Source organism: Cyanistes caeruleus, chromosome 12 (assembly GCF_971803275.1).
Source record: "Cyanistes caeruleus chromosome 12, bCyaCae1.hap1.1, whole genome shotgun sequence".
Classification (NCBI taxonomy): Eukaryota; Metazoa; Chordata; class Aves; order Passeriformes; family Paridae; genus Cyanistes; species Cyanistes caeruleus.
Window position 1 is genome coordinate 20,308,410 of NC_141712.1, and position 25,174 is coordinate 20,333,583.

At 57.3% G+C, this 25,174-nt stretch overlaps 1 protein-coding gene across 1 annotated transcript in view; it reads left to right on the forward strand.

The window, feature by feature from the left end:
• The first annotated feature begins 5,034 nt into the window (after positions 1-5,034).
• Positions 5,035-25,174, forward strand: part of ZFPM1 (zinc finger protein, FOG family member 1) — a 35,105-nt gene continuing 14,965 nt past the window's right edge. Inside the window, exons 1-3 of the mRNA XM_086847350.1 lie at positions 5,035-5,139; positions 20,432-20,563; positions 22,547-22,636. Of these exons, the coding sequence (XP_086703476.1) occupies positions 5,100-5,139; positions 20,432-20,563; positions 22,547-22,636 (262 nt within the window). The 5' untranslated portion in view covers positions 5,035-5,099. The remainder of the gene's footprint in view (positions 5,140-20,431; positions 20,564-22,546; positions 22,637-25,174) is intronic.

Genomic DNA, 25,174 nt, shown 5'->3' on the forward strand with positions numbered 1-25,174 from the left:
TCCTTTAATTACTGCCGCAATCACAACACGGAGCCGCTGTCAGTGAGAGATAGCTCGGCACCGCCGGCTGGGATCCTCGCCACTCGGGGCTTGTAACTAAAACTGCAGGATTAATTTGATTAATTGATAGAATTATTTTCCAAACTACTCTTTTGTTTATGGAGGCTTAAAATGCTTGCCGCCTGCACCCTCCTGGTGTGTTGCAGAGTGGAGATAAAGTGGCTGAAAATAATTAGTATGGCTTAATTTAGGGAAAAAAATAACCTCAAAAGAATTTTGCAGAAAATTTAAGGCGGCACATTTTACTTTGTTTTGGCAGGAAATATTATGGAGCTGGAAATGGGACTTTTATGTTTTCCCTGTGCTATATTTCACCAGGGCAGCAAACCTGCGGGGCGGAGGAGGAGAATTTCACGCCTGGTTGTTGCCAGAGCTCTCCCACACCTCCAGATCCATCACCTGGGCACCTGGAAATGAGTCTCCTGAGAGCCAGGGGAATGCTGCAGGGATAGGACCCATCCCCAGGGCACCAGGATGGGTGCAGGGACTTCTTCCCAAAGCTGCACCCAATTTATGAAAGCCCAGGGCATGAGTGACACCCACCTGGGGCTCTGCTCCCTCTGGAATGTTGGAATCATCCCCACATCTCTGGGGGCTGAATTATTTAATTAATCCTTTCCCCTCAAAATGTGAGTAGTTCCCCCCCCCCATTCTTTCCCCCTGCTCTCACCCACCTCCCACCCCCTCAGTCCCCCCCAGCCATCGGCTCCTCTGAGCTCCCTAAAGCCCCCGGCTTTGCTGAGTCCTGCATTATCCGGCAGCGTTTGTCACTTGGAAGGCCCCTGTCACTGTAATTCCAGTGAGGATGCAAAGCCAGGCAGCTTCTCCTGGCTGGGGATTAACTCCCTGCTTGGGGGGGCGCAGGGGGGCTCCAGTGGGACCCAGCACATCCGGGGGTCCCAGCCCTGCACCCCACGGGATATGGGGCCAGTCTGCACCGTCCTCAGCCCTGATCCACATCCTCAGGGATGGGATAACTCCACAGCCGGCCCCAGGGGTCACAGGGAGGGTCTGATGGGAGGTACCTGGCGTTGATGGAGCCCCTGGGGGGGTTTCTTGGCTTTTTGCCGCCACCCTAAATTTTCCTCAAGCTGTTTGCTCCTCAGCTCCCCCCCCTCAAAATCCAGCCGGCCTTTCTTTCCTCAGCCCCACATCCAAGTTTCTGAGCCGGAGGTGCTTTAAGCCTCTCCATAAAGCCTGGAGGATAACGAGATCCACCATGGTTGTCACGCTGCAAGCAGGGGCTGAAGATTTAGAATTATTTTTGAGTCAAATCTGGCCGTTCCTTGCACAGCAGGAATTTAAAGCCCAGCTCCCACCTTCCTCCCCGGGGTGTGTGACAGGGACCACACCGCACCAGCGGCATCCTGCACCCCTGATGCTGACTTCATGCAGGAAAATCTGGAGCCCTGAGGGCTGTGAGGAGTGGGAACAGGAGCACAGGAGCCATGCAGCCCCCAGGGATGCCATCCTGCCAGCAGTGATGCTCCTGAAGCCCAGGAATTGGTTGGATTGTTCCTTCTGGGAGTTAGAACATCATCCCTACACAAGGAGATCAATAAGAGGGAGGGGGAAATAAGCACTGAGACATCCCAGCCTTGGATTTGGGATGTGGGGGCTGCTCATCCACACATTCCCACCTGGTTTCAGGAACATCCAGCATCATTTGTGCCAGGGGAGGTTTAGGATGGATATTGAGAAAATTTCTTCATGGAAAGGTTTGTCCAGCCCTGGTGCAGCTGCTGAAGGCAGTGGTGGAGTCCCCATCCCTGGAGGGATTTAAAAGCCACGTGGTTGTGGCACCTGGAGACATGGGTCAGTGGTGGCCTTGGCAGTTCTGGGGCTCGATGATCTTGGAGGCTTTTCAAACCTAAATAATTCCACAGCTGTGATTTGTTTTAATCCCAAACCCTTCCACGCTGCCACCGCAGCTCCAGGGAGCCCGGAATTCCTCAGCAGCCACTCTGCACAGGACGTGCCCAAACCGTGCCCAAGCCATGGAGGGACATGCCCAAACCATGCCCAAACCGTGCCCAAACCGTGCCCAAACCGTGCCCAAACCGTGCCCAGTTTGCTCCTGCCGTGTCCAAGCCATGTCACATCCATGCCCAAGCCGTGCCCAAGCCACAGAGGACCCGGGGCTGTGGCCGAGCCACTGGCAGGTGACAAGTGGCCCTCGGGGCCAGGTTCTCCTGCCAGCAGGTGGCAGGGCCCTTCTGCAGGTGGGGCACCGCCATGCCAGTCCTCCCTCTTGGGACAAAAAAACCCGAAAACAGAATCTTTTGAGCTGGAAAAAAAGCTGGTTTTGGAGCTTTGGCAAACCGAGCCAGCGGGCACTCAGCCCCCTCGGGGGGCTCAGCACAGCCCCCCAAGATCCGCCCCAGCCATCCCAGAGCCCTGAAATCCGGCAGAGGCAGCGCCTCGGCTCTTCCCATTGACATTCCTGCGCCGCCACCTCCTCTCGCCGCGTCTCTAATAATATCAGGCCAGATTAATTGGCACTAATACAAATGTACACAGCTCCATAAAAAGATGTCACCTCGCTCACAATGGGGGGAACGGCTGCTCCCGCATTATCTCTGCTCTGCAGGCGTGTAATTCACTCCTCGGGAAAACACGCTATTTATTCGGCTCCCCTATAACAATCTCTCTGCAAACACCGCGGCATCGGGAAGGGAGCAGGGAGACACCCAGCCCTGCCGCTGGCACCGCCACCGTGACGCCTTGTCCCCGCTCAGGGTCCCCCCGGGGGATGGGGCAGCGGGATGAGGGATTTGGGGACATCCCCGAGCAAGGATCCGGCCTTTGGCTGATGGCTGGCACCGAGAATTGTCACACCTGGAGGGGTTTAAGTGGCTCTGGGATGGTGCCAAGAAGGGAATTAAAGGAACATTGGCAAGGAATGTGCCAGGGGAAGGATTGCAACCTGTTTACTTCGCTCCCCAGGGCAGGGCGGCAGCACCCACCGGCTCCAGAGAGGCTTTGGGGGCGGTTTTTTGGGGGGCAGGATGGAACCCCCGGTGGGTGTGACAATGTCCCCTCGCCCCCTCCAGATGCTGCGGCTGCTTCTTCCAGCACAAAGGGCCGGGTTCAGCCCCCATCCCCTGCGGAGAGGAAATTTGGGCGCCTCGTCGATGTTCGCTCACCCCCAGCCCCTCAAATCCGTGCAATTAATGGTGCTGTGTTTAATTAAATGGTTGTCTAATTATCTCGGCGTAAGCAAACACGCCAGGTGAATACCACGGGAGCCGCGGTGCCCGTGGGGATCCGAGGATGTGGAACCGGCTGGATCTGCGGCGCCCCCAGCCCCAAAATCCCTGGAGCCAAGGCGGAGGGAGGCTGGAGACCCCCGAAAGAATCGGGGTGGGTTTTGGCTGCCCATCAGCAGCCCCCGAGGGAGTCAGAGCCACAGAGCAGAGGCCACTCCGGGCTCCTCGGGCCAAGCGGGGCTGGGAAGGAAGGGAAAGGCTCTGGAAGCGGAGCTGCTCCCCCGGGGGGGTTTGGTCTCCAGGAAGGCGGCGATTCGAGGCCATTCGAGGTGAAAGGCGCCGCCAGGATCGTTTTGGGGGGTGGTCAGCCAAGGGGGGGCCAGCAGAGCCTTGTCCTCAGCAGCATCTCCCTCCTTCCATAGGGTTTTTTTTTTTTTTTTCGCCCCTGGATCTTTTCTTAATTCCTAACTTAATTTCTTTTGACATCCTCATTGCCGGTTTGACCTCTTTACTGGAATCATGTGCTGCTTAAAACTCATTATCCCACCATTGAAACAGGAAGTTAATTAAAAACCCTTCAAAAGAAGAAAAAGAAAAGGGGGGACAAAAGCACATCCCGTGTCCGGGGATAGATGGAGAAGGGATATGAGCGAGCTGTGCCGTGTCCCCACAGCCCACCAGCCTCCTCCATTGATCCAAAAACCCCATCATGGTTTGGGGACCACCAGCCATCCCCACTGGCAAATCCCCCTGATCCAAACCAAGTATGGGCAAGGCCCGGTTTGGGAGAAATTGTTATTTTTCATCATGGATCCAAAATCTAAGTGGCTCCTGCTTAACCCACATGTCACCCCAAAATGCTTTCATGCTCACAGGTCACCCGGCTGGGAGGATGCCAAGGAGGGACCCCAGGACCCCTCCATCATCCCCAGGGTGTTCTGGGCTGTCCCCCACCCTGAGCCAGGGTCACGGTGGCCATGGAAGTCACAAGTGGGAGGTTTGGGACAATTCGTCTGGAAATCAGTGGGGCCTAAGGGACCCAAAAGAGAGCCCCTGGGGACCCCACAGAAAGGTTTGGGGGGCCACATAAGAGGCTTTGGAGCTCTGCAAAAAGTGAATTTACACCCGGTGAGGGCACTGAGGTCCCAGCAGGGGGAATGCTGTGACTGTAGGAGCTTCCAGAGAGGTCACAAGGGATCCCAAAGGGGAGTTTGGGGAATCCAACGAGGGATTGAGGACCCCAAACAAGGATTGAGAACCCCAAAGGGAGGGTTTGGGCCGATGATGATGAGATGTGGAACCCAAAAGAGGGGTCCGAATAACGGGGTGGGCTCAGAGACCCAAAGCAGAGGGCGGAGCCTTCCGTGGCTCCCGGAGTGGGGCTGGGGACACATTTGGGGACACATTTGGTGACCCCTGGGGGGGAGAGGGGGACGCGGAGCCCCCCGCAGGGAATGAGCCCCGAGACCACGCCCCCTTCGCCGTTAGCCCCGCCCCCTTTGCGGGGCCGCCCCTTCGCGCGCGCCATCCGGTGGGCGTGGCCTGCGGGGGGCGGGGGCCTATGGGCGGCCGCGGCGGCGCTGTTGGCCCCGCCCCCCGGAGCGCTCGGCGGGTTTGATCCGGCGCGGCGCCCATTGAGAAAATCCCGCGGCGGCGGCGGCGGCGGCTTCGCTCCGCCGAGCACGGCCCGGCCCGGCCCGGCCCCGGCCCCGGCCCCGGCCCCGCGGGCGGGCGGGCGGGCATGCGAGCAGCCGGGGGCCCGCCCGCCGCCACCCACCTGCCGCCCGCCCAGCCGCCAGCCGGGGCGCCGGGCTCGCCCCTCGCCGAGCGATGTCCAGGAGGAAACAGAGCAACCCCCGGCAGATCAAACGTGAGTCGCCGCTACCGGCACCCTCTTTCCCGTTCTGTGCTGGACGCACCGCCCCCCCCTCCCCCCTATTTTTTTTTTTTTTTTGTACCACCCTTTTGTCGGCAGCGCTCCCGTACCCCCTCCCCCGGTCCCCCCGGTACTCCCGGGACACACCCGGGACCCACCCGGGACGGCGGCCGTGGGTGCCCGTTCCGGCTGCCGGCAGCTCGCCCGCCTTGGTCTCTGTCCCCGCCGCTCCCCCTCCCGCGCCGCCTCCCCCCCGCCAGCGCGGTGGCTCCGGTACCGGCTCCCGATGGGGGCCCCGATAAGGCTTTAAAATATTCCGTTCTGCAAGTCCCGTCCTGATAACATCGCTCTGTCGGGACGGCCTGAAATTGTGATCTTATCTCCCCCGCCTGCCTCCCATCCAGCGCCGGCAGCCGGGGCCAGGGGCTCCCCAAACCCCCTCGGGGCTCCCCAAACCCCCTCGGGGCTCCCCAAACCCCCTCGGGGCTCCCCAAACCTCCTCCGGGCTCCCCATCGCCGCCGGGCCCCGCCAGCCCCGCCTCGGGCTCCTCACGGCGCCTACGGGCCCCTCACCCTGCCAGGGGGTCTCCGACCTCCTCCCGGGGCTTCCCATCCACCCTGGGGTACCCCAGCCCTGCCGGGGGCTCCTCACCGCGGGGACAGCACCCTGACCCTGCCGGGGGCTCCCCATCCCGCATGGGGACCCCCATTCGCCGCTGGACCCGCCGTGCCACCGTCCCCGTGTGCCACCGTCCCCGTGTGCCACCGTCCCCGTGTGCCACCGTCCCCACCGGCCGCGCTGTCCTTGTCCCTCCGCCCTGCCCAGTTCCCCCCCCAAGTCCCGCTTTGCATCCCAGCCCAGGCTGGACGTGGCCATAAGGAACCCACGGGACTTTGGCCACATCCCTGTCCCTCCCTGTGGAACGGTGATTCCAGAGGGTCGCGCTGCCCACGATCCAGCCGGGCTCTTGTTTTGCTCCAGCGAGGATGTACCAGCAAGGCACAGAAATCCTGCAAAGTGCTGGAAGTTTTTCGGTGCCGGGCTCAGCTTGGCTTTTCTCCTTCCTCCCCGGTGTGTGTGTGTGTGTGTGTGTGTTTTTCTTTCCCCCTCGAGTCGATGGAAGCTGGTGATAAGAGGGAGATGGGAGGATAGGGAAGGCTGGCCACCATGTGATAATCTACCTTTATCTTTCTCCTGAAATAATTGCAAGGCTGAGTTGCACCTACCTGTTTCCCTGCCTGGGGTGATTGCTGTGGTGATAACGCTCAGCTAGACTTTTACCCGGGGAGAGTTAAAAATAGTCCCAGCTGCCTCTCTCTTATTTTTTTTTTTTTTTCGGGATACTTTTCTCCTTTGGCTTTATCCAACTTCCGCGGCTTTATTTCGGCAAAAAAAAAGCCCTGCGAGCGGTGCCTGGGTAACTCCAGCTCGTTCATCCGGGAGCGGAGCGGTAGCGCTGGAATGACGGAACCTCGCTGCCGCTGGGATGCCCGATCCCAGCACCCACCAGAATGGACTTTTCGGGCCAAACTGGGCCAAACTGGGGCAGGACGAGGCCGTGGCAGCTCGGCCGGGCGGCGGCGGCTCCTCGTATCTCCTTCCTCTGCTGCTTTTCTGCAGAGATGTGAAGAAACGATAAAAGTGGGAGGCTGATCTCAGGCCGCCGGCGATGGCCAAAACTGATTAAAAGCTGAGAGCTTGGAAGCCTTCCTGTATGTGTCAACATGAAAACAGTCATTAGAGGTGGCGAGAGCGCCCTGCCGCTGCTCCATCAGGGAAGGAAGGTATGCATGAATCAGGGCTCCGGTAACCAGACTCCTCTCATGTACAGACCGGACCTGTTTCCACAAAGTCTATCCTCCTTATCATCTCGGCTGGAGCATTAAAAACCTCCTCCAGATTGCTATCTGCTGATTTTATTTTCCTGGGTGACGCGATGTTCTCGCTCCGGCTTCGCCTTCTCTTGTGGGGTTGGGGTTTTGTTGTTTTTTGGGGTTTTTTTGTTGTTTTTTTGAAGCCCGATGCGAGGCGCAGATTAAGGCTCGCGGGGAGATCGCCGGGAGAGCGGGCGATCGCCAGCACAGATAAGACAAACATCAGACACCGGACTATATTTAACCAGCTGCTTTAACCTTCCTCTTCTCCGGGCTGGGGCTGGAGGGGCCGTGGGTGCCGCTCCTCCCTCCGACCCCCCCCGGCAGCGGCGCTGGGGAGGCTTTGAAAACCGATTGCATCGCGATGGTGGCTTTTGATAGCGGAGAAAACACCCCGAGCATCTCTCCTTTTCATTTTTGGGGGTTCCTGCCCGCAGAGGACAGTTTCTTTCCATCCCTGCCTCTAGCACCAGCCTCCCTGCAGCTGCTGCTGCTTTATGGGGCGGTTTATTTTTTTCCCCGTCTTTTTTATTTTTTACAATTTTTATTTTTTTTTTTTTGTGTGTGTGTCTGTCTTTTGTTCTGCTGGTAGATAGATGTGAGGGGCTGATAGGGAGCAGGAGCTGATCTCCAACCCAGATAGCCTGTTATATTTATTAACTTCAAACATGGGAAGCGCCCAGCTGATGAGCGAGGCTCTGGCAGCTGCCGGTGCTTTCGCAGCGCCGGGTCCTGCGATGGGGGAACCTGATAAACGGGAGATTGATCTCATCGCGCTGATGTGCCTCCCCCTCCTTTCTTCTTTTAATACAGATATTTTTTTTATTATTTTATATATTTTTTTGTTGTCCCTAAGCGAGCTGGAAGCGAATGTTTTGTCATAGTTGCAGGGGCCTGTTGGTGGTTATTATTTTTTCTTTTTATGGTGTGGGAGTTTTTTTTTGGGTTTGGTTTTTTTTTTTTTTTTCCTTTTCCCTTTTTATTCTGCGCTCAGCTACAGTAGATCTGAGCTCCTGATAAACGCCAAGCCCCGATCTCCATCCTGATAGAGATTGCCAGGGTTGATAAGGACCACTTATCTCTCCCCACCAGACCGGAGCAGGATTCGCTACAACAACAAACACAGCAAAGAGGGGCAAAAGGGCTCCAACAATTTGTTCCATTGCAAATGTGATTAACGCAGGCACTTTAATTATCTGATGGGGGGCAGCTGCATGTGTGTTTTTATTTCTCAAGGTGGTTTTGCCCCCCTCCACGTGCTCTGTGAAACGAGCTGGGTTGAGAAGCCGAGCTCTCCCAGCTCCTGTTATCGGCTGCAGATGTTGCATTAGTTTGATGAGAGCTTTGACTTTTTTTGATGATTATCTCCCATTCTGCTCCGCCGAGCGAACGCACGGGCTGGGGTGGGGGCAGGGGGGGGTGTGAAAACACCGTCATATTTTTGCATGTGGATTTTCTTTAATTGCTATTAGATGGTGTCAGATAACGAGCCTGATCTGCGCTGCTCAAGCCGCCGTCTCTCGATGGGGTGTGTTGGGCTCGGTGGTTTTATTTTATTTTTTTTTGATATTTTTTTTTCCTTTCCTCCGGCACGCTCGGCTGCTCCCCGGTCCCGCGTGGGCTCGGCGGCGATGCCGGGAAGGGGATCACGGAGCCGGGCAGGGGGTGGCCGGCCCGTGGGAGCCGTCCTTCCCGGGAGCTTGGAAAATTGCGTTTCTTGTAAAGATGACAGTGGCCAACCCAGCGTCTATTTTTAGCGGCGGCGTGGTGAGCCGGTGGCGTGGGATGCTCCCGGCACGCCTCCTGCCCGCTCCTTCCCTCCCTGAGTCGCTCCTTCCCTTTCAGGTGACTCTGTTTCAACCTCCTCTGCTGGCTGCTTTTTTTTTTTTTTTTTTCTTTTTTTTTTTATTTTAATTTTTTTTTCTGCTTGTTTTTCCCCCTGCTCTCTGATGCAGCTGCACTTTTCCATCCCCGCCACCTCCGTGCCTCAGTTTCCCCATCCGTGCCTCCGGGCCGGGGTAGGCGGGGGGTGTTTGGGGAGGTGTTCCGTGGGGTGGGAAGGGTTTGCTCCCGGGATCAGCCGGGTGACGGCAAAGCCTCCCAGCTCCGCTCCCAAAACCGGAATTTTCTGCGCATCCCGGGGCTCCCTCAGCCTGGCAGCCCCCCTGTACCCCACTCCTGGCATCCCGAGGGTGGCATCCCCGTGTCCCACATGTCTGCTACACCCACGGGCGCTGCCTGCCTGCCAACCCCTCCCCTCTTGTGCAAACACCCCGAGGCCTCTGCCAGCCCTGGCGCGGTGGCATTCGAGCGGCTCCCTGGAGCTGGCAGGGGTGAGGGTGGCAAAGCCCTGTGGCACCGCTGCCCCCGCAGCGGCTCTGCCCATCCCGGCTGGCACCGGCCCCTCGGGATGCTCCCAGGGCTGGGGACACATCGTGGTCCCCACGGGTGGGGTGGGTGAGTGACCCGTGGGATACTGGTGGGATGCTGGTTGGATACCAGTGGGATGCACCTGGCAGAGCTCTCCCAGCCATCCCCAGGTGTTTCCCACAAGCCACGTTCCTGCTCAGTAGGAGGGTCTGCACATGCCTCAGGTGATGCTGGGAGAAGTTTCCCTCCTCTTCCCCAGGCTCCAGGTGTGAGCATCCCTGCAGGCTCCAGGTGAAGGGCTGGCAGCTGATGGCCGAGGGGGCAGCTGGGAGCAGGAGATCCATTCACCATGGGTAACGGAGAAATAGCGCTGGTGGCCGGTGCCACCAGCCCTGCTGTGACAGCCGTGGGCCACTTCATCCCTCCATGCCAGGGAGCCCTGCGAGCCCTGGTGGCACCGTGCTGGGGGCATGTCCCAGGATGGCTCCTCCTGGCCATCCCCAACCGTGCAGAGGGCAGGGAGGATGAGGGGGATGCTCAGGGAGCGAGGGCTGGGGCTGGACTGGCCATGGCCAAACCAGTTGTGCCGAGAGCCCGGCGCACGGCCCTGCCGGGGCCATGGGGTGGGAAAGCGGCGCTGGAGCTGCACTGGCAAAGGAGGCTCCAGAGGCTTTGTCAGGCAGCTGCTTCCAGGGCCTGTGGGTGCCAGGGATGGGTTGGTTTTGTGTCTGCTGCTGCTCTTCTGCCCACGGGAGATGCCCCCATGCCCAGCCCAGCGATGGACTGTCCCCGGCATCCTGGGGAAGCCACCTCCAGCCAGGATTTACACCTCGGCATCCGAAGTGGCGAGGTTGGGCAAGGTCTTATTTTCCATGGTGAATCACGAGGCCACCTAGCAAGCTGCAGCTTTCCCTTTGGCCAAGTTGTGATGCGGCCAGCTCGGCAATCAGGGCTTGGGAAGAAAGCAATCCTTTCCCCACGGGTGTTGCAGGAATTGTGCAAGGAAGCAGTGCCTCGGCACAGGTGATCCGAGGTTCCTGGAGAGGGGCGGCACCCCAAAGGCATCACCGTGTCCGCATCCATCCCAAAGCGGGCATCTCCGTGCCCTGGGGTGTTCCCAGCCCTGAGGGGACACCTGGGAAAGGAAAGGACAGCGCTGCCCAAGCTGGGAGCAGCGGGGCTGGGGATGGTGGATTTGGGGTCAAACGCAGCCGTGCTGGCCAGAGGAAGAGGATGTTTTGAGGATGTTTTCCATGCGTTCCGTCCATCCTGCGGCAAAGAAAACAACATGATCCGCCTTGGAAAACACTGGATGGGGAGTTGGTGTGGAGGGAAATCCAGCCCAGACCTTCCACAGAGGCACAGCCAGGGCTGGGAGTCGATGCTGCCCGGAGAGAGGGATGTGAGCAATGGGGCCACGGCCAGAGCGAGGAACCTGGAGCTTCTCGGAATCCAGCATTTAAGAAGATAAATTGGAAAAGGCCTCTGTGCCAGCCCTGCACCGAGCTCCACCTCTGCTCCATGCTGAGGGCATGGATTTTTCTCCTTGTGGGGCCAAGAAATCAGCTCCCCCGCTTTGGAGAGGAGCGGGAATGGGAGCAGGAGGCCAACATCTATTTTTTTTCTGCGCCACATCCCATGACTGCTTTTGCTGCCTGACTCAGGGCTTTTGGCCGGGCTGTGTCCTGCTGCTCCTTTTATCAGGAAAGTTCAAGTGTTTCGGGGGTAATACAGTTCCCTCTTCCGATGGCTGCCCAGCAAAGGCTCCACATTGTTCCTGCAGCAACATGTTTTTTTGGAAGGGCTGAAATGCCGAAAGGAATGCAACTGCTGACCTTGGGCTGCAGTGGGGTTAAGGAGTGTGTGCCTATGAGTCACTCCAGATAAGAGCCTTCCACGGCTTTTTTCCTCCAAAATAATTCTTTATCTCCTCTTTCTCACATCAACATATTTTCTTGACATCTCCCATTCGATAGCGCGTGGAGGAAATGTGCTCCTCTAATTTGTTCATCTGATGAAATGTAGATCCATTGTTTTCCCTCGGCCTTGGCCGGCCGGGAGCGTGACCCCGGAATTTGGGGATGCGCCTCCGAGTCAGTGCCCAGGGCTTGGGGATGCTCGGTGGGGTCGGTGTCCCAGAGCTTTGGGAATGCTCAGTGAGGTCAAGGCCTGGAGATTTTGGGCTCAGTGTGTGGGGTTTTGGGGTGTTTGATGGGGTCGGTGCCTGGAGCTTTGGCAGTATTTAGGATTGGTACCTGTGTTTTGGGGATGCTCAGTGGGGTCAGTGCCTGGACATTTTGGGATGCTCAGTGGGGTCAGTGCCTGGACATTTTGGGATGTTCAGTGGGGTCAGTGCCTGGACATTTTGGGATGTTCAGTGGGGTCAGTGCCTGGACATTTTGGGATGTTCAGTGGGGTCAGTGCCTGGACATTTTGGGGATATTTAGGAATGGTGCCTGCAGTTTTGGGAATGCAAACGCAGGGTTTGGGGATGTTTGGTGAGGTCAGTACCCCTTGCTTTAGGGATGGGCTCAGTGCCCAGGATTTGGGGAATGTTTGGCACCCTGGACTTCGGGGATGCCAAACAGATTCGGTGCCTGGGGCTTTAAGGATGTGCTTTGGGGTGAGTGGCCAGGAATTTATGGATGCTTGAAGGAGTTTGGGGATGCACCTTAAGGGTGTGCCTGAGGCTTTGGGGATGCTCAGCAGGGTCAGTCCCTGAAGCTTTGGGATGGTACCCAGGGTTTTGGGATGGTACCCAGGATTTTGGGATGCTCGATGAGATTGATGCCTGCTGTTCTCTGGGTCAATGCCTGGGGTTTGGGAATGCGCCTTAGGGTCAACACCCAGAGCTTTAGGGATGCTCGATGGGGTCTTTGCAGATGTTCCTCCAGGACAACACCCGGGACCTTCCCAAACGCGAGACCGGGAGCAGCGGCTAGAGCATCCCCAGCTCATCCGGGCACGGCGGGGAGACAAAACCGCTTTTCCCCCTCCCCTCCCCGCTCCGCCGGGAAGTTTGGCCGCTCGCTCTCTTCTCCGTCTCCCAGCCGAGGCCTCTCATGCTACTCGCAGCTCCTATGATAATGCGGAAAGTTGAACTGGCCCCATTACTGCGCTGCGATGGTTGCCGCGATAAGGGCCCGATAATGGCAGCGATAGCGGCAGCTCGGTAGCCAATGGCTCCGCCGCTCCTGCCATTAACATTCCCCACCACGGCCGGGCTCGGAGCTGCCTATCTGCTCTCCATTTCCACTCCTCCGCTAGATAAGAATGGAAATACTGACTTCATAGCTCACTGATTAAAGTGTCTGGATTTCTTGATAATACACAGATAAATTATGTTTTTCAAAAAGAAGGTAGGGAAGGGAGTGCGAGGGGAGGGAAAAACCTCCAGTCCGTTTTTATTATTTTTTTTTTTATTTTTCCTTCCTTCCCGCTTTCTGGCCGTGCCCTGGGAGTTTGGGTTTGTGCTGCTCCAAAATGCCCTTCCCAGCAAGGAAGGCAGAGCCCTGTGAGGTGCCCTCAGGAATGGGGGGAAACAAAGGATTTTTGGGAGCCACGTGGGTGGGGTGTAGGGCACATCCAGCCACCTCCCTGTGCTGGGATGGAGATGCTGTTCCTGCTCCTTGGGCTTTGCCAGCTGTGCCACACCTGGGGCATCTCAGCTGGAATCTGTCCCCAAGCTGGCAGGACCCAGGGATGCTCGGGGAGCATCTCCATATCCATATATCCATATCTCCATATCCACCTCCAGCCTGAGCCTCCCTGGTCCTGCTGCCCTGGGTATTTGGAGCAGCCTCATCCCACTGCCCCATCCATACTCAACTCCTCGACTTTCCTCACTCATCCCCACTTGGAGCAAACAGAGCTCACAGACTTTTTTGTTTGGAAAAAGGTATCGACCACGAGCATCTGAGTTTGTTTCATCTAAATATAAAACTAAAGAGCAAACAGTATAAAGTTCATTTTTTAATGTGCTGCCCCATTCCAGTTGGGCTGCTCTCTTTATTTTTTTTTTTTTAGGGGAACTGTGATAAAAAGCAGAGATAAAGGCAGGACTGTTTTGTGTAGGAGTCGGTATCTGCGTTATCTATCTCCCTTTTTCACTCTCCGAGCAGCTCTGTTGTTTTTCGCTCTTATCTCGCTCCACCAAAATGCCAAGAACAGGAAAAAAAAAAAAAAAATTAGAAAAAAGAAAGAGAGAGAGGCAGCACAGGCACGTTTACACGGAGCAAACTCAGCGTCCATGGAGCTGGGCAGGAGAAGGGCCTGGAGTTGGAAGAAGAGGAGGGTTGGGGTGCTGGGAAGGCAGGGAAGGATTTTGGGAGCAGCGCTGTCCCAGGGATCTGCATGTGCCAGGATCGGTGCCTGCTGCTCTTGGACCCTCTGAGGGTCCTTCCCTGCCCCTGGAGCCTCCACAGTTCCTGTTTGTTGCCCTGGAGTGCTCCAGGATGGCTCTGGGAGCTGGGGTCAGGCATCCTGTGGGATTGGGAGCAGCAGGGACATCCCAGCCAGAGCATCTTTGCTGATGTTCCCTTGTGTCCATCCCTCCAGACTGGCCTCACCCAGGGCTGTCACAGATTGGAAGGCTTGGGGTGGACACTGGAAGCCATCCCTGTTCCCTTTTCATCGCTTTTAGGAGCGGGATGGAGCTGGCAGGACCTGGAGCCGCTGCCCACAGGGAGGGGGATGGCTCCAGCTCGGCACCTCCGGGGTAATTTGTCTCTGGATTAGGCCAGAGCCTGACCTCTGTCCTCGCTGTCACCTGCTACTGATGTGCTCCCAGTGCTGCCTGAGCATCCCCACCCCGCCCCTTCCCGCCTGGAATGTCTTTATTCCAGGTGGGAGAGGAAGGATCCGGACTGAGGGGCTTTCCCCCAGTTCCACCCTTTGGCAGGGATCAGGGAGCCTGATCTTCCCGGATGGAATTTCTTTGCCGTGTTGTTGCGTGTCCCCCGAAGCGCCCACATCCTGGATCACCATGGAGACAAACACCTCCAGCTGCTCTCGGATGGGGTTTGGATGGAGACAGCTCCAGGCCCCCCAGGAAGGACTGCTCCTTCCCTCCCAGTCTCAGCAGGTGCCTCAGTTTCCCTGCCGCGCTCTGAGCGGGCTCTGGCGGCTCCGTGCGCTCTCCAGCCGGGCGGGCAGGCCCACGTTCAGCGCATCCCTTCTCCCGGAGCAATCCCATCCATCTGCTGCGCCAGGGACGGCTCCATTCCACTCTCTCCTCTCTCCAAATCTATCAGGCCCTTATCGACCCCATCTGAAACCTAAAGTCACTCCATTGTCATTGTCCCTGGATTTCTTCCCTCCCTCGCGCGCGGTTGATCCGCCGGCCGTTCCTATTGGGAATGGCGGCCCCCGGAGCGCCCCAATCTCCCGGAATCTCTCGGTGGTTTATCGGCCCATCGGAGCCGGGGCCGGCGCTGGCGCCGCTCGCTGCTGATAAAGTTTCAGAGTTCAGGCAGTGATGAATGTTCAGTAACTGCACCCGCCGCGATCCCGCCTGGGCTTGGCAGCGCGAGCAGCTCCGGCTGAAACCAATCCCTCCCCTATCAGCAGCGCTGCTTTTTCTCAGGCTCGGCCTCTCCCCGGTTCTGCTCTTCCCTGGGGGGCTCCCCTGGGGCACCACAGCACCCAGGGATGCTCCGGGGGGCTCCGTCCCAGGGGGGCTTTCTGGATTTCACCCTGCAATGATTTGGGTTGGGAAGGAACTTAAAGCTCGTTTTGTTCCAGGGCAGGAACCTTGCAGCAGACCAGGCTGTGGCGCTTGGGATGGAGCAGCTCCCCAGCAGTGACTGGAGCATCCCAATCCCTGTTCCTGTTCCCATTCCCATCCCCATCCCCGTTTGTTCCCATCCACGTCCCCATCCCCATCCCCATTCCCATCCCTGTTCCCATTCCCATCCCCGTTCTCTTCCCCATCCCATCATGAGAAATCCCAGCCTTTCCAACACCTCCATTCCCTCTCTATCCTTTGTTCCCCTCCTGGAAAAGCTAGGCTTAACCATATTATAAACATAATCATTATTATAAATGTAATCATTATTATAAATGTTCTCATTACTATAAATGTAATCATTATTATAAATTTAACAATTGTTGTAAATACCATCCCAGGAGCAATGGCAGCATCACTTACCCCCTCCATGCCCCCCCATCTCTGTTCCCCTCCTGGTATCAATTAGGCCTAATAGATTATAAATATAATAATATTAATCATTATAAAACCCCTCATGAGCAGTTGGAGCATCTCCCCATCAAGAATTACAGCATCACCCCGTTCCTCTATCCCCTATTCCCCTCCTGGATAAATTAGGCCTAAATACAGAAATGTGATAAGTCAATAAATTTAAGGTATAAATGATTATAAATACCCCCCATCAGTGATCCCAGCATCCCTACCACCTGCTGGATAAACCAGTGATAATTTAATATCAAATTCTAATCAATACGTTATAAACCCCCCCACCCCTGCACCTTCCAATTCTCCCACCATTCTTTTTTTTCCTTGCCCTTTTCCCCCAGGGCTCCACAGGCCGGGTCAGGGTGAGTTTTATCTGGAGGTGATGGAGAGGGGCCCCAAATTTGAGATAAAGCCCCCCGGGGCCGGCCCCAGCCGCTATCGGCTCCATGCACGGGGCCGATCTTTCATGGGGAGATATCCATGGGAAGAGCCCTGCCTGGGATGCTGCAGCCAGGCTGATAGGGGAGAGGGCTGATTTGTACTCAAAAAAGCCCCTTTTCCTCCCAAACTGGATCCCAGACTATTGGAATTTAGCGCAGCATCAGCGAGGGGAGATCTCCCGTTACCGAAACCTGGTTTGTCCCGGCTTGGCGTTCCCCATCCGCAGGGAACGGGCTCGGGAGCAGCCGAGGTCGCTGGTAAAACAAACATTGGTAGGGCCCAGGGAGGAATTGGGTGAGAAGAGCGGGCGGGTGGCCCATCAGATACCGGGATTTGCAGCCCGGGTTGTTCTCCGGGTGTTCCTGGCAGCGGGGCGGGCACGGCACAGCCCCGCCACCGGACCCTGGACGCTCCAGACCCCACCAAACCTCCTTGGCTAAAAGGGCAGCTGGGACTGGCTCCAGGAGCATCTTTCCCTGAGGGATACTGGTCTGTTCCTGTATCCCTTTTGCTCTTTCCATAATTCAGGGGGAAATCAGGTGATTTAGGGGCTGGGAGGAAGTGATACCTGAGTGGAATTCCTGCTTTTCCAGTATGAGGTGGTTGGTGAGCATCCTGGTGTTGCTTTGTGCATCCTAAAACCTGGTTTGGAGCCTTGCCCACCTGCTTTTGTGTTGGTTTTCATCATCATCATCAGTATTATTATTGTTGTTGTTGTTATTGTTGTTATTATTATTATTGTTATTATTAATTGTGGTTTTTTAATTGGAAGAGGATGGTTCCAGCGCAGGGATGAGGAGGAGGTGGAAGGCTGTAGAAGGGATCCTCCATTATGTTGCCTCCCTGGTGGATCTGGAATATCCCCCAGGATGCCCTGGCACAGCTGGGATGTCCCCACTGTCCCCCCCAGTGACACCCAGAGCCAAGGCTGAGCTTTGAGGTGCCTGGAGAGGTTTGGGATGTGGTGGCTCCCAGCTCTGTCCCTCATTTCCTGGCTCTTGGAGCCTTCCTTGGACTCATCCCCTGCCCACTGGGGCTTGGAGGAATTTTTATTTTTAGAAATGAGGATTGTGGATTGCCAGGACGGTTTGGGTTGGAAGGACCTTAAAGCTCATCTCCTTCCTCCCCCTCCACGGGCAGGGACACATTCCAGTGAGCCCAGGTTGCTCCGAGCCTCATCCAACCTGGCCTTGAACGCTTCCAGGGATGGGAATTGGAAGGAGTCGGATGGGAAATTTTATTTAAATTCGTATTTAAAAATAAACACTTGGACCTGACAGCAGCACCGAGCGCCAGCCGGCGAAGGCAGGTTGCCACCAGCCTGCACGTGTTCCCGATCCAGGACCTGCTTTCCACCACGGGAACTCCTCCTCCTCTTCCTCCTCCTCCTCCTCCTCCTCCCTGCTCCAGAGCCGGTGGGAAAGTCTGTGGCTGTTGCTATTTTCTATCTGTTATCAAGGCCTCTTATCACTTTGCTCTTGTCTCCGTGCCGGCTCTCCGAGCGCCCAGGGTCTCGCTCTTGGCAGCCTGGAAAAGTCCCCCCCCCACCTCCTCCTTGATTCCCTATATTCTTTTGCCTTTTATTTAATTTACCAGCTAAGCACAAAGAATCAAGAAAAGCTTTATTGTTCCTGCGCTGGGAGAACCTTAATTGGAGCGCAGTGATCAAATCATTACCTGGATAACGCCGGGTTTCCCTGGGAATGCCGACCCTGGGCCCAGCCCTGGTGACAGGGGCACATCGCCTCAGCTTCCTGCAAGTTTTTAGAGTCACTATCTTCTTTTTTTTCTTCTTCTCTTTTTTTTTTTGGAGGAAAAAAGGAAGAAAAATAATTTAAAAAAAAAAAAAATCCTTGCTCGTTATCAATAAAAAAAAAAAGGAGGGAGAAGGAGGGAGGGAGAAGAGTTAATCGTCGAAGCGGAGTATCTTGGAAGGGAGCGTTTTTTGGCTCTTCCCCTCTCTGTAAAACCAGCCTCAGTAATTCAGTTTTAAAGCATGAAAAAAGGGAGTTGATGAAATTCCACTATCAGCACTGAACCAATATGCAAAATATCTCGCCGAGAATCAAATAGCTATTATGTTTTCATTTCCATTTCAGCGTATTTGCTTAATGAAGAATAGACAGATCAGGCCAGCCGAGGGAGGCTGTGTGCGGTGATAACTGTGCAGGGCTCCCAGCAATCCCGGGCAAGTGACGCTCCGCTCCTGCTCCGCGCTCCCTCTCCCTCCCTCCCTTTTTTTTTTTTGCCTTTTCTCCCCTTTTTTTTGATTTTTCTTTCTTTTTCCCCCAGTGGTTCGTTTAACCCACGCAGTTGGTGGGGAGTGGGGTGCTGCAGTGGGGTTGGGATGCATCCAAGGACATGATTTTGGGATGGTCCCCGTGGGCACTGGGTGATACCGTGGTCCCCAAAGCCCTGGTTTTACATGGTTGGATTTATCTGGAGCATCCCCATCTCCCTTGTGCTTGGAGGTGTTGTGGGGTGGGGTGTGGGATGCATCCAGGGACTGTGGGAGATGATTCCAGGATGCTGTTGGCCACCAATCATCCCCATTCCAGGTTGGATTTGTGTGGAGCATCCTCATCTTCCTCATGGCTGGGCCTCGGTGTTTTGGGCTGGGATGTGGGTGGTCCCAGGATGCATCCAGGGATCGCAGTGACGGGATTCTGGGATTGCTGATTCCCCATCGTCCCTGTGGGTACCCAAACCCCAGCTGGATTTACACGGAGCATCCCCATCTCCTTCCTGATGGGGATGGATATTTCAGGGTGGGATGTGCCCACCCCCGGATGCATCCAGGGACCCCAGGGATGTGGTATTGGGATGCTGTTGGCCACCAATCGTCCCTATAGGAATTTGGAGACACCACAGGACTCAAACGCCAGCTGGGATTTATGTGGGGCATCCAGTTGGATTTATATGGGATATCCAGTTGGATTTATATGGGATATCCAGTTGGATTTATATGGGATATCCAGCTGGATTTATATGGGGATCCAGTTGGATTTATATGGGATATCCAGCTGGATTTATATGGGATATCCAGTTGGATTTATATGGGATATCCAGCTGGATTTATATGGGATATCCAGTTGGATTTATATGGGATATCCAGCTGGATTTATATGGGATATCCAGTTGGATTTATATGGGGATCCAGTTGGATTTATATGGGATATCCAGTTGGATTTATATGGGATATCCAGTTGGATTTATATGGGGATCCAGTTGGATTTATATGGGATATCCAGTTGGATTTATATGGGATGTCCAGCTGGATTTATGTGGGGCATCCCCATTTCCCTCCTGGCTGGGGATGGGTATTTTGGGGTGGCCCATGGATGGTTGGCTGCCACCATCCCTGAAGGCCACAGTGCTGCGGTACCCAAAGCCATCCCCATCCTTCTCCTGCTTCCTGCTGTTCCCGGGCAGGCCCTGGGTGGTCTCGGCACCCTTGGGTGGGTGCCAGGTGCCCTCCTGGTCCCACCCATCCCTTCCCAGCCCCGTCCACCCCTCCCTGGGCAGGCTGGAGGTGCCAAACCCCGGTGCAGGCGAGCGTCGGGTTAACTTTATCAGAAGCCCGAGAGCCGTGAAGGCGTGAAGGAAGAAATTAGCCTAACAATGTTTCATTTACAGCGGGAGAAACGATTTGTTAGCCGGCGATTGTTTCTGAATATTATCAGAGCCTTTTTAATTGTGCTGGAACTGAAATTAGCAGAATTAGAATAAATTGCCTTCCCTTCTCCGGCAGCCTCTTTATTCACGCTCATTGTTGTGTGCTTTGTATAGATTATGGGCTCTTTGTTCTGCTGCTGTAAATATACATGCCTGGAGTCACGGCGAGCAGCTGAGGTCTGCAGACGGGCTGGCCCCGCTCCGATCCCCCCCGTGATGCCCCGATCCCGGTCCCGGTAGCCCCCGGTAGTCCCCGGTAGCCCCCGGGCTCGCGGCGTCGTGCGGCGCCAGCCACATGTGCCACCACTGCCAGGCCTCGCTGGGGCTGCTGCGTTGTCATGGCAACGGCCAAAAGAGCTGGCAGGCCTGAGGGGTGTCCCTTGTGTCCCCCCTGTGCAGTGTCACCCCCGTGGGGCTGTGTGCTCTGTCAGAGAAGGGGCGGTGGGGACCATTTCTGGGGTCCCTTTTGGGGTCACGTCTGTGTGCGCACAGGACCCCCCCTGCTGCCACTGAATGCCCACGGGGACACCGCAGCCAGACGTGGCCACCTCGGCAAGGGGACCCTGTGCCCCAGGGACACTGCACCAGAGGGGTGGCCGGGCTCTCCCTTCCTTACCTGGGGGGCATTTCCTCCCAGCACCCTGATTTCCCAGCTGGGAAAACGCCACCCCCCCCCCCGGCATCTTTTCCCTGCGGATGTCCCCTCCTAACCTCCTGTCCGTGACCCCACAGGTTCCCTGGCAGCGATGGAGGAAGGCGAGGATGCCCCGGTGGGGGACAGGAGCCCCTCAGAGAGGGACGAGGCCACCTCGGACTGCGAGGGCTCCGCCGAGCGCGACACCTCCAGCCCCCCCGGCAGTGAAGGTGAGCCCTGGGGCTGTCCCCGCTGTCCCCTCCCCACCAGAGCAGCCTGCAGGGCGCTGTCTCTGCTCGAGGGGAAGGGTGTTCATTAGCTAAGGAAGCAGCCTGGCCACCCCTCGGTGGGTCAGTGACACCCCCGTGTCCCTGGGGGGTTCCATCCCTCTGGTCGGTGGCAGGACACCCTGGGGACAGCCCAGATTGCAGACTCGTGTCCCTTGGGGTATGGAGTGACCCCCTTGGTGTGTAGAGTCACATAGGTGGGAGATAAAGTGACCCCTCACAGGGATGCAAAGTGACCCTTTGGGATATAAAGTGACCCCTTAGGTGCAAAATGACCCTTCCTCCTACCTTAGGGTGCAAAGTGTCCCATCCCAGGGATGCAGAGTGACCTCTTGGGGTACAAGATCACATCCCTCAGAATACAAAGTTCCCCTCCCCACCCAAGATCAATGTCACCTCCCTTGGGGTGCAAAGTTCCCCCGCTCAGGGGGACCAAGTCACATCCCTCGGTGTACCTGACTCTCCCAGGGTGCCAAGCAGCCCCAGAGGCCACAGGTGGTGGCCCTGGCCGTGCCACGCTGGGCTGGGGGCACAGGGCCGTTGGTGCCACCGTGCCACCCACGCAGCCGCCGTGCCGAGCCGTGCCGCGCCCCAGAGGTGGCTGCGACTCAGGGCCGGGCTGAAAGAGTCCCAGATATCCTTTAAGTTCCTTCCTGTGGAGGTGGGGGCAAATCCCAATCAGTTAATGTTTGCAGTGCCCTTTGAGATAACGGCGCCGGGGCAAGGCTGCGCCGGCTCCCGGCAAACCCCGCTGCCTCCAGCTGCCGGACCTGGGGGAAAAGTGTCCCCAAAACCAGGGCAGCCAGGCCACCATGCACCAGCTGGGGCAGGGAAGGGATCCTGAGAGTGGGGATAGGGAAGGGACCCCAGGATTTGGGGCAGGGAACAGACCCTGATAGCTCCAAGAGATGAGGCAGGGAAGGGACCCCAATAATGAGGGCAAGGAAGGGACCTCACTAGCTGGGGCAGGGAGGGGACCCCAATAGCCAGGACAGTGAATGGACCCTGATAGCTGGAGCAAGGAGAGACCCCGATTTCAGGGAAAGGACCCCAACAGCCAGAGCAGGGAAGGAATCCTACAGCAAAGCAGGGAAGGGAGCCTGATAACTGGAACAGGGAGGGGACCTGATAACCGCGGCAGGGAAGGGACCCCGGTGTCTGAGTCAGGGAGGTCTCCCAGGCAAACTTTGCTCGGTGGTGGAGGGAAGAGAGGGCTCTTATCTGATGGGGGAGCCGGGCTGGGGGCGAGGAGCCGGAGCCGGGGCGCGGAGCTGCACCTGGCACTGGCCTGCCTCGATAAAGAGGTGATAGCAGAGATAAGGCCGAGCAGCAATAACGGCCACTAAAGCTTTCAGCGCGATGGATAAAAATCGATATGCCAGGCACTTTGATTTATAGCCAAAAATAATAGGACTTTTATACCCGGTGATTGATTTATTTGATGTTAATCATTGCGCTTATCACCTGTATTAATAATCTCCAATGGTGGTGACGTCACCCCTGGGCGGCCGCGGTGGCGCCGATCGATTGGGCTCCGCTCTGCTCGATCCGCCCGGGACGCCAAGGCAAACATGTACTTTGGGCACTAATCTGCCACACTGTCATATGCAGATTGGCTTTATCAGCCCATCTCCAGCAGCAGTTAATGGAGAAAATAATTGTTATCAAGTTGCTATGAATACGCCACAAATAGAGCCGTGAGGGGAGCGGGGCTCGGCGCGCCGACGTGGGATGGCACGGGTGTGCCGGGGGTTTGGGGTGGACTGGGAGGTCTGGGGGGTGCAGGGGCTTGGCTGGACTGATGGGGCGTTCTCATGGGGGCTTTGGGCACAGGGATGTGGATCCCCTCCCTGTGCTCGTCCCCTGTGGAATGCTGCCTCTGGAATTCCCTGCTCGTGACGTGCTGCTTTTCCCCTCCTGCTGCAGAGTCCAGAGATGCTCTGGAGAGCCCAAAGGAGCTGGAGAAGCCGGATCCTGGTGAAAACCCCCAGGAACCAGAGATCTGGAATGGGCCAGGTGAGTCTCTGGTGTGGGGCCGGTCATCCTGCTCCATCCCAGTGTCCTGACTGGATCTGCTGGAGCAGCTCTCAAGCGCTCGCCTCCTCTTGGCAGCACCGGTATGAGGAGGACTGGTAGCACTGGGAGCTGGGCAGGCTGCAAACCCCAGAACTCCTGCTGGAGGGGAGGTGTGAGGTGATGGCTGTCAGCCCCGACGTCTCCGGGGTGCTTTTGGGATGGTAAAACCTTGGATTTGGGAGCAGCAGGGATGCCATCCCCACAGCTGGCACCACACCCCCTGGCGCTGGCAGGGTTTGGGCCCATCCTGCGTCGCACCAGGGCACTTCAGCAACATCCTGGCAACCACAAGAGCGATGCTGGGGTGGTTTGGTGATGGTTATCAAAACCCCAAGGAGCGAGTTCAGCCTCTATCTCCCCCTGGTATCTCCACACCGGGGCCGCGGGCACCGGGGCACCGGCGGGGCCGGGCTGGCCCTGTGGGCACCCCCAGCCCTATCACCCACTATCTCCAAAGCCACGGGGTTACAGACGTGTGCCACACGGATTCACGGCGTGTCTGGGCTTGGAAGGGAGCTCTGGAGATCATCCAGCCCAAGGCAGGGGCACCTGGAGCAGGTGGCACAGGAACACGTCCAGGTGGGTTTGGAATGGCTCCAGACACCCCAGACCCTCCCTGGGCAGCTGTGCCAGGGCTCTGCCACCCTCCATGGGAAGAAGTTCTTCTTCATGTTGAGGTGAAACTTCCCGTGGTTTGGTTCGTGGCCATCGCTCCTTGACTGGGGTTGTGGATTGTTCCACTGGGAGCATCTCCTGGCAGGTGGATGGGGATGGGACCAGGGCCACCTGAGACCCCCAATGTGTCACATTTTAGGCCCTGTCGCTGCTGCCCACACCCTGCTCCTGCCAGGGGAGCTCCCAGAGTGTGGGGCAGTGGTGGCCCCGCTGGAGCCATCAGTGGCCCTTTGGGGATGGATGCACCGGGCAGGTCCCGCTGCGTCCCCAAGGCCGCGGGGCTGCGGGAGCCCTGGGAAGCGGCGGCTGCCAGCGCACGTGCTCCTGCAGCTGCCCAAATCCCCACGGCCCCGCGGGAACCCTGCTCCCCCTCCCTGCCCCGGCCGAGGGGAAGCTCCTGCCGACCCCGCTGATATCCCGGCCCTTCCTGCGTGCCGGGCAGGAAGAGCTGCGAGGCCACCCCCGGCTCCTCTTTATCTGCTCCCAGCCCTTTGCCCCCAGCACTCCCGGGATGCCGGGGCAGGGCGGGATGGGACCGCAGCTCCAACCCCACAGATCCCCCCATTCCCTCTGGGGTCACCCCACGCCGCATCCCCTCATCCTCCCGAACGGAGCCCGGCTGAGGCCGTGCCTCCCCTTCCCCCCCCCCTCTCTCAGCGGGTTATTTGCATTCTTTATGTAAAAGAGATTTTATTATCGGCCCCTGGCAGCCCATCTCTATTCTGGTAATTGGAGTGGTATTAATTTCGGTGTGGCTGGGAGTTGCTGGCGGTCCGGCGATGCCGCGCCGATAGGGTGTTCCTCTCGCACCAACCGCCGCGATAGCCCCGGCTATCAGGAGCTCTGCAGGCTCGGCACTTATCAGGGATGGAGCTGGCGAAAAGGGAAGCTCGGAGCAGCCTGAATTTTCTGCTTTATCTGGCAGGATCCGCCGGGTGTCAGCGATGGCGGCCGCGAGGATGCGCCGCGCCGGGGGGGCCTTTGTTCGCACCCCACGGTGCCTCTCCGTCCCCCAGGGAGGTTTGGGGGGTCACTGGGTCACCCCCGCTGTGGGTTGGTGTTTCCAAAGGTCATCCCGCTGTTCCAGAGGGGATGTGGCCTGCCAGGACCTCACCCTGGGGCTCCCTGGCCCCACGTGGCAGGAGGGAGAAGGAGGATTTGGGTTTGTCTTGTTCCCTGGAGGGGGCTGCAGCTCGTCCAGCTGCTGGGCAAGTTGCCAGGAGCTGGAGGCTGAAATCCTGAACCTGGGAGCCTTTATGGATGTGCCACCCCTTCATCCAGGGTGCGGAGACACCCTGGCTCCGGTCTGCTTCCCAGTGGGATCACGGGATGGAGCACAGCCATGCTGTGTGCTCACTCCATCCTCCGGTGGGGCTGGAGACAGCATGTCCATCCCAAATTCCCCCAAACCCTTCCATCCATGCCTCAGCTTCCCATCTTTCCCACTCATTTCGGTTTGCTCTGGAGAAGGGTGGGTAGCAGAGAATTTCGGGAGCACCCACAGCCTCCAACTCCCATCCCCGGGCTGTCCCATCCCTGCCCGGCCAACCTCAGCAATCCCAGACGGTTTTCCAAGAGGATAAAATGAAAAACTCTGGCAAAAGTCACAAGGAGCTGGGGCAGGAATGCAGCAGAGGAGAGCCCTGCCGAGGGACAGGCTGCCCAAGCTGGTGATGAGCCACCAGAGAATTCCCAGCGGGAGCTGTCAGGAGAATCTGGGAATCCTGGATTCTCGCCTTTCCACCAGGAGATGAAGCTGTTTGCTTTTGTCCTTGTGGGAGCACCGCAGGCAGGGACAGGATT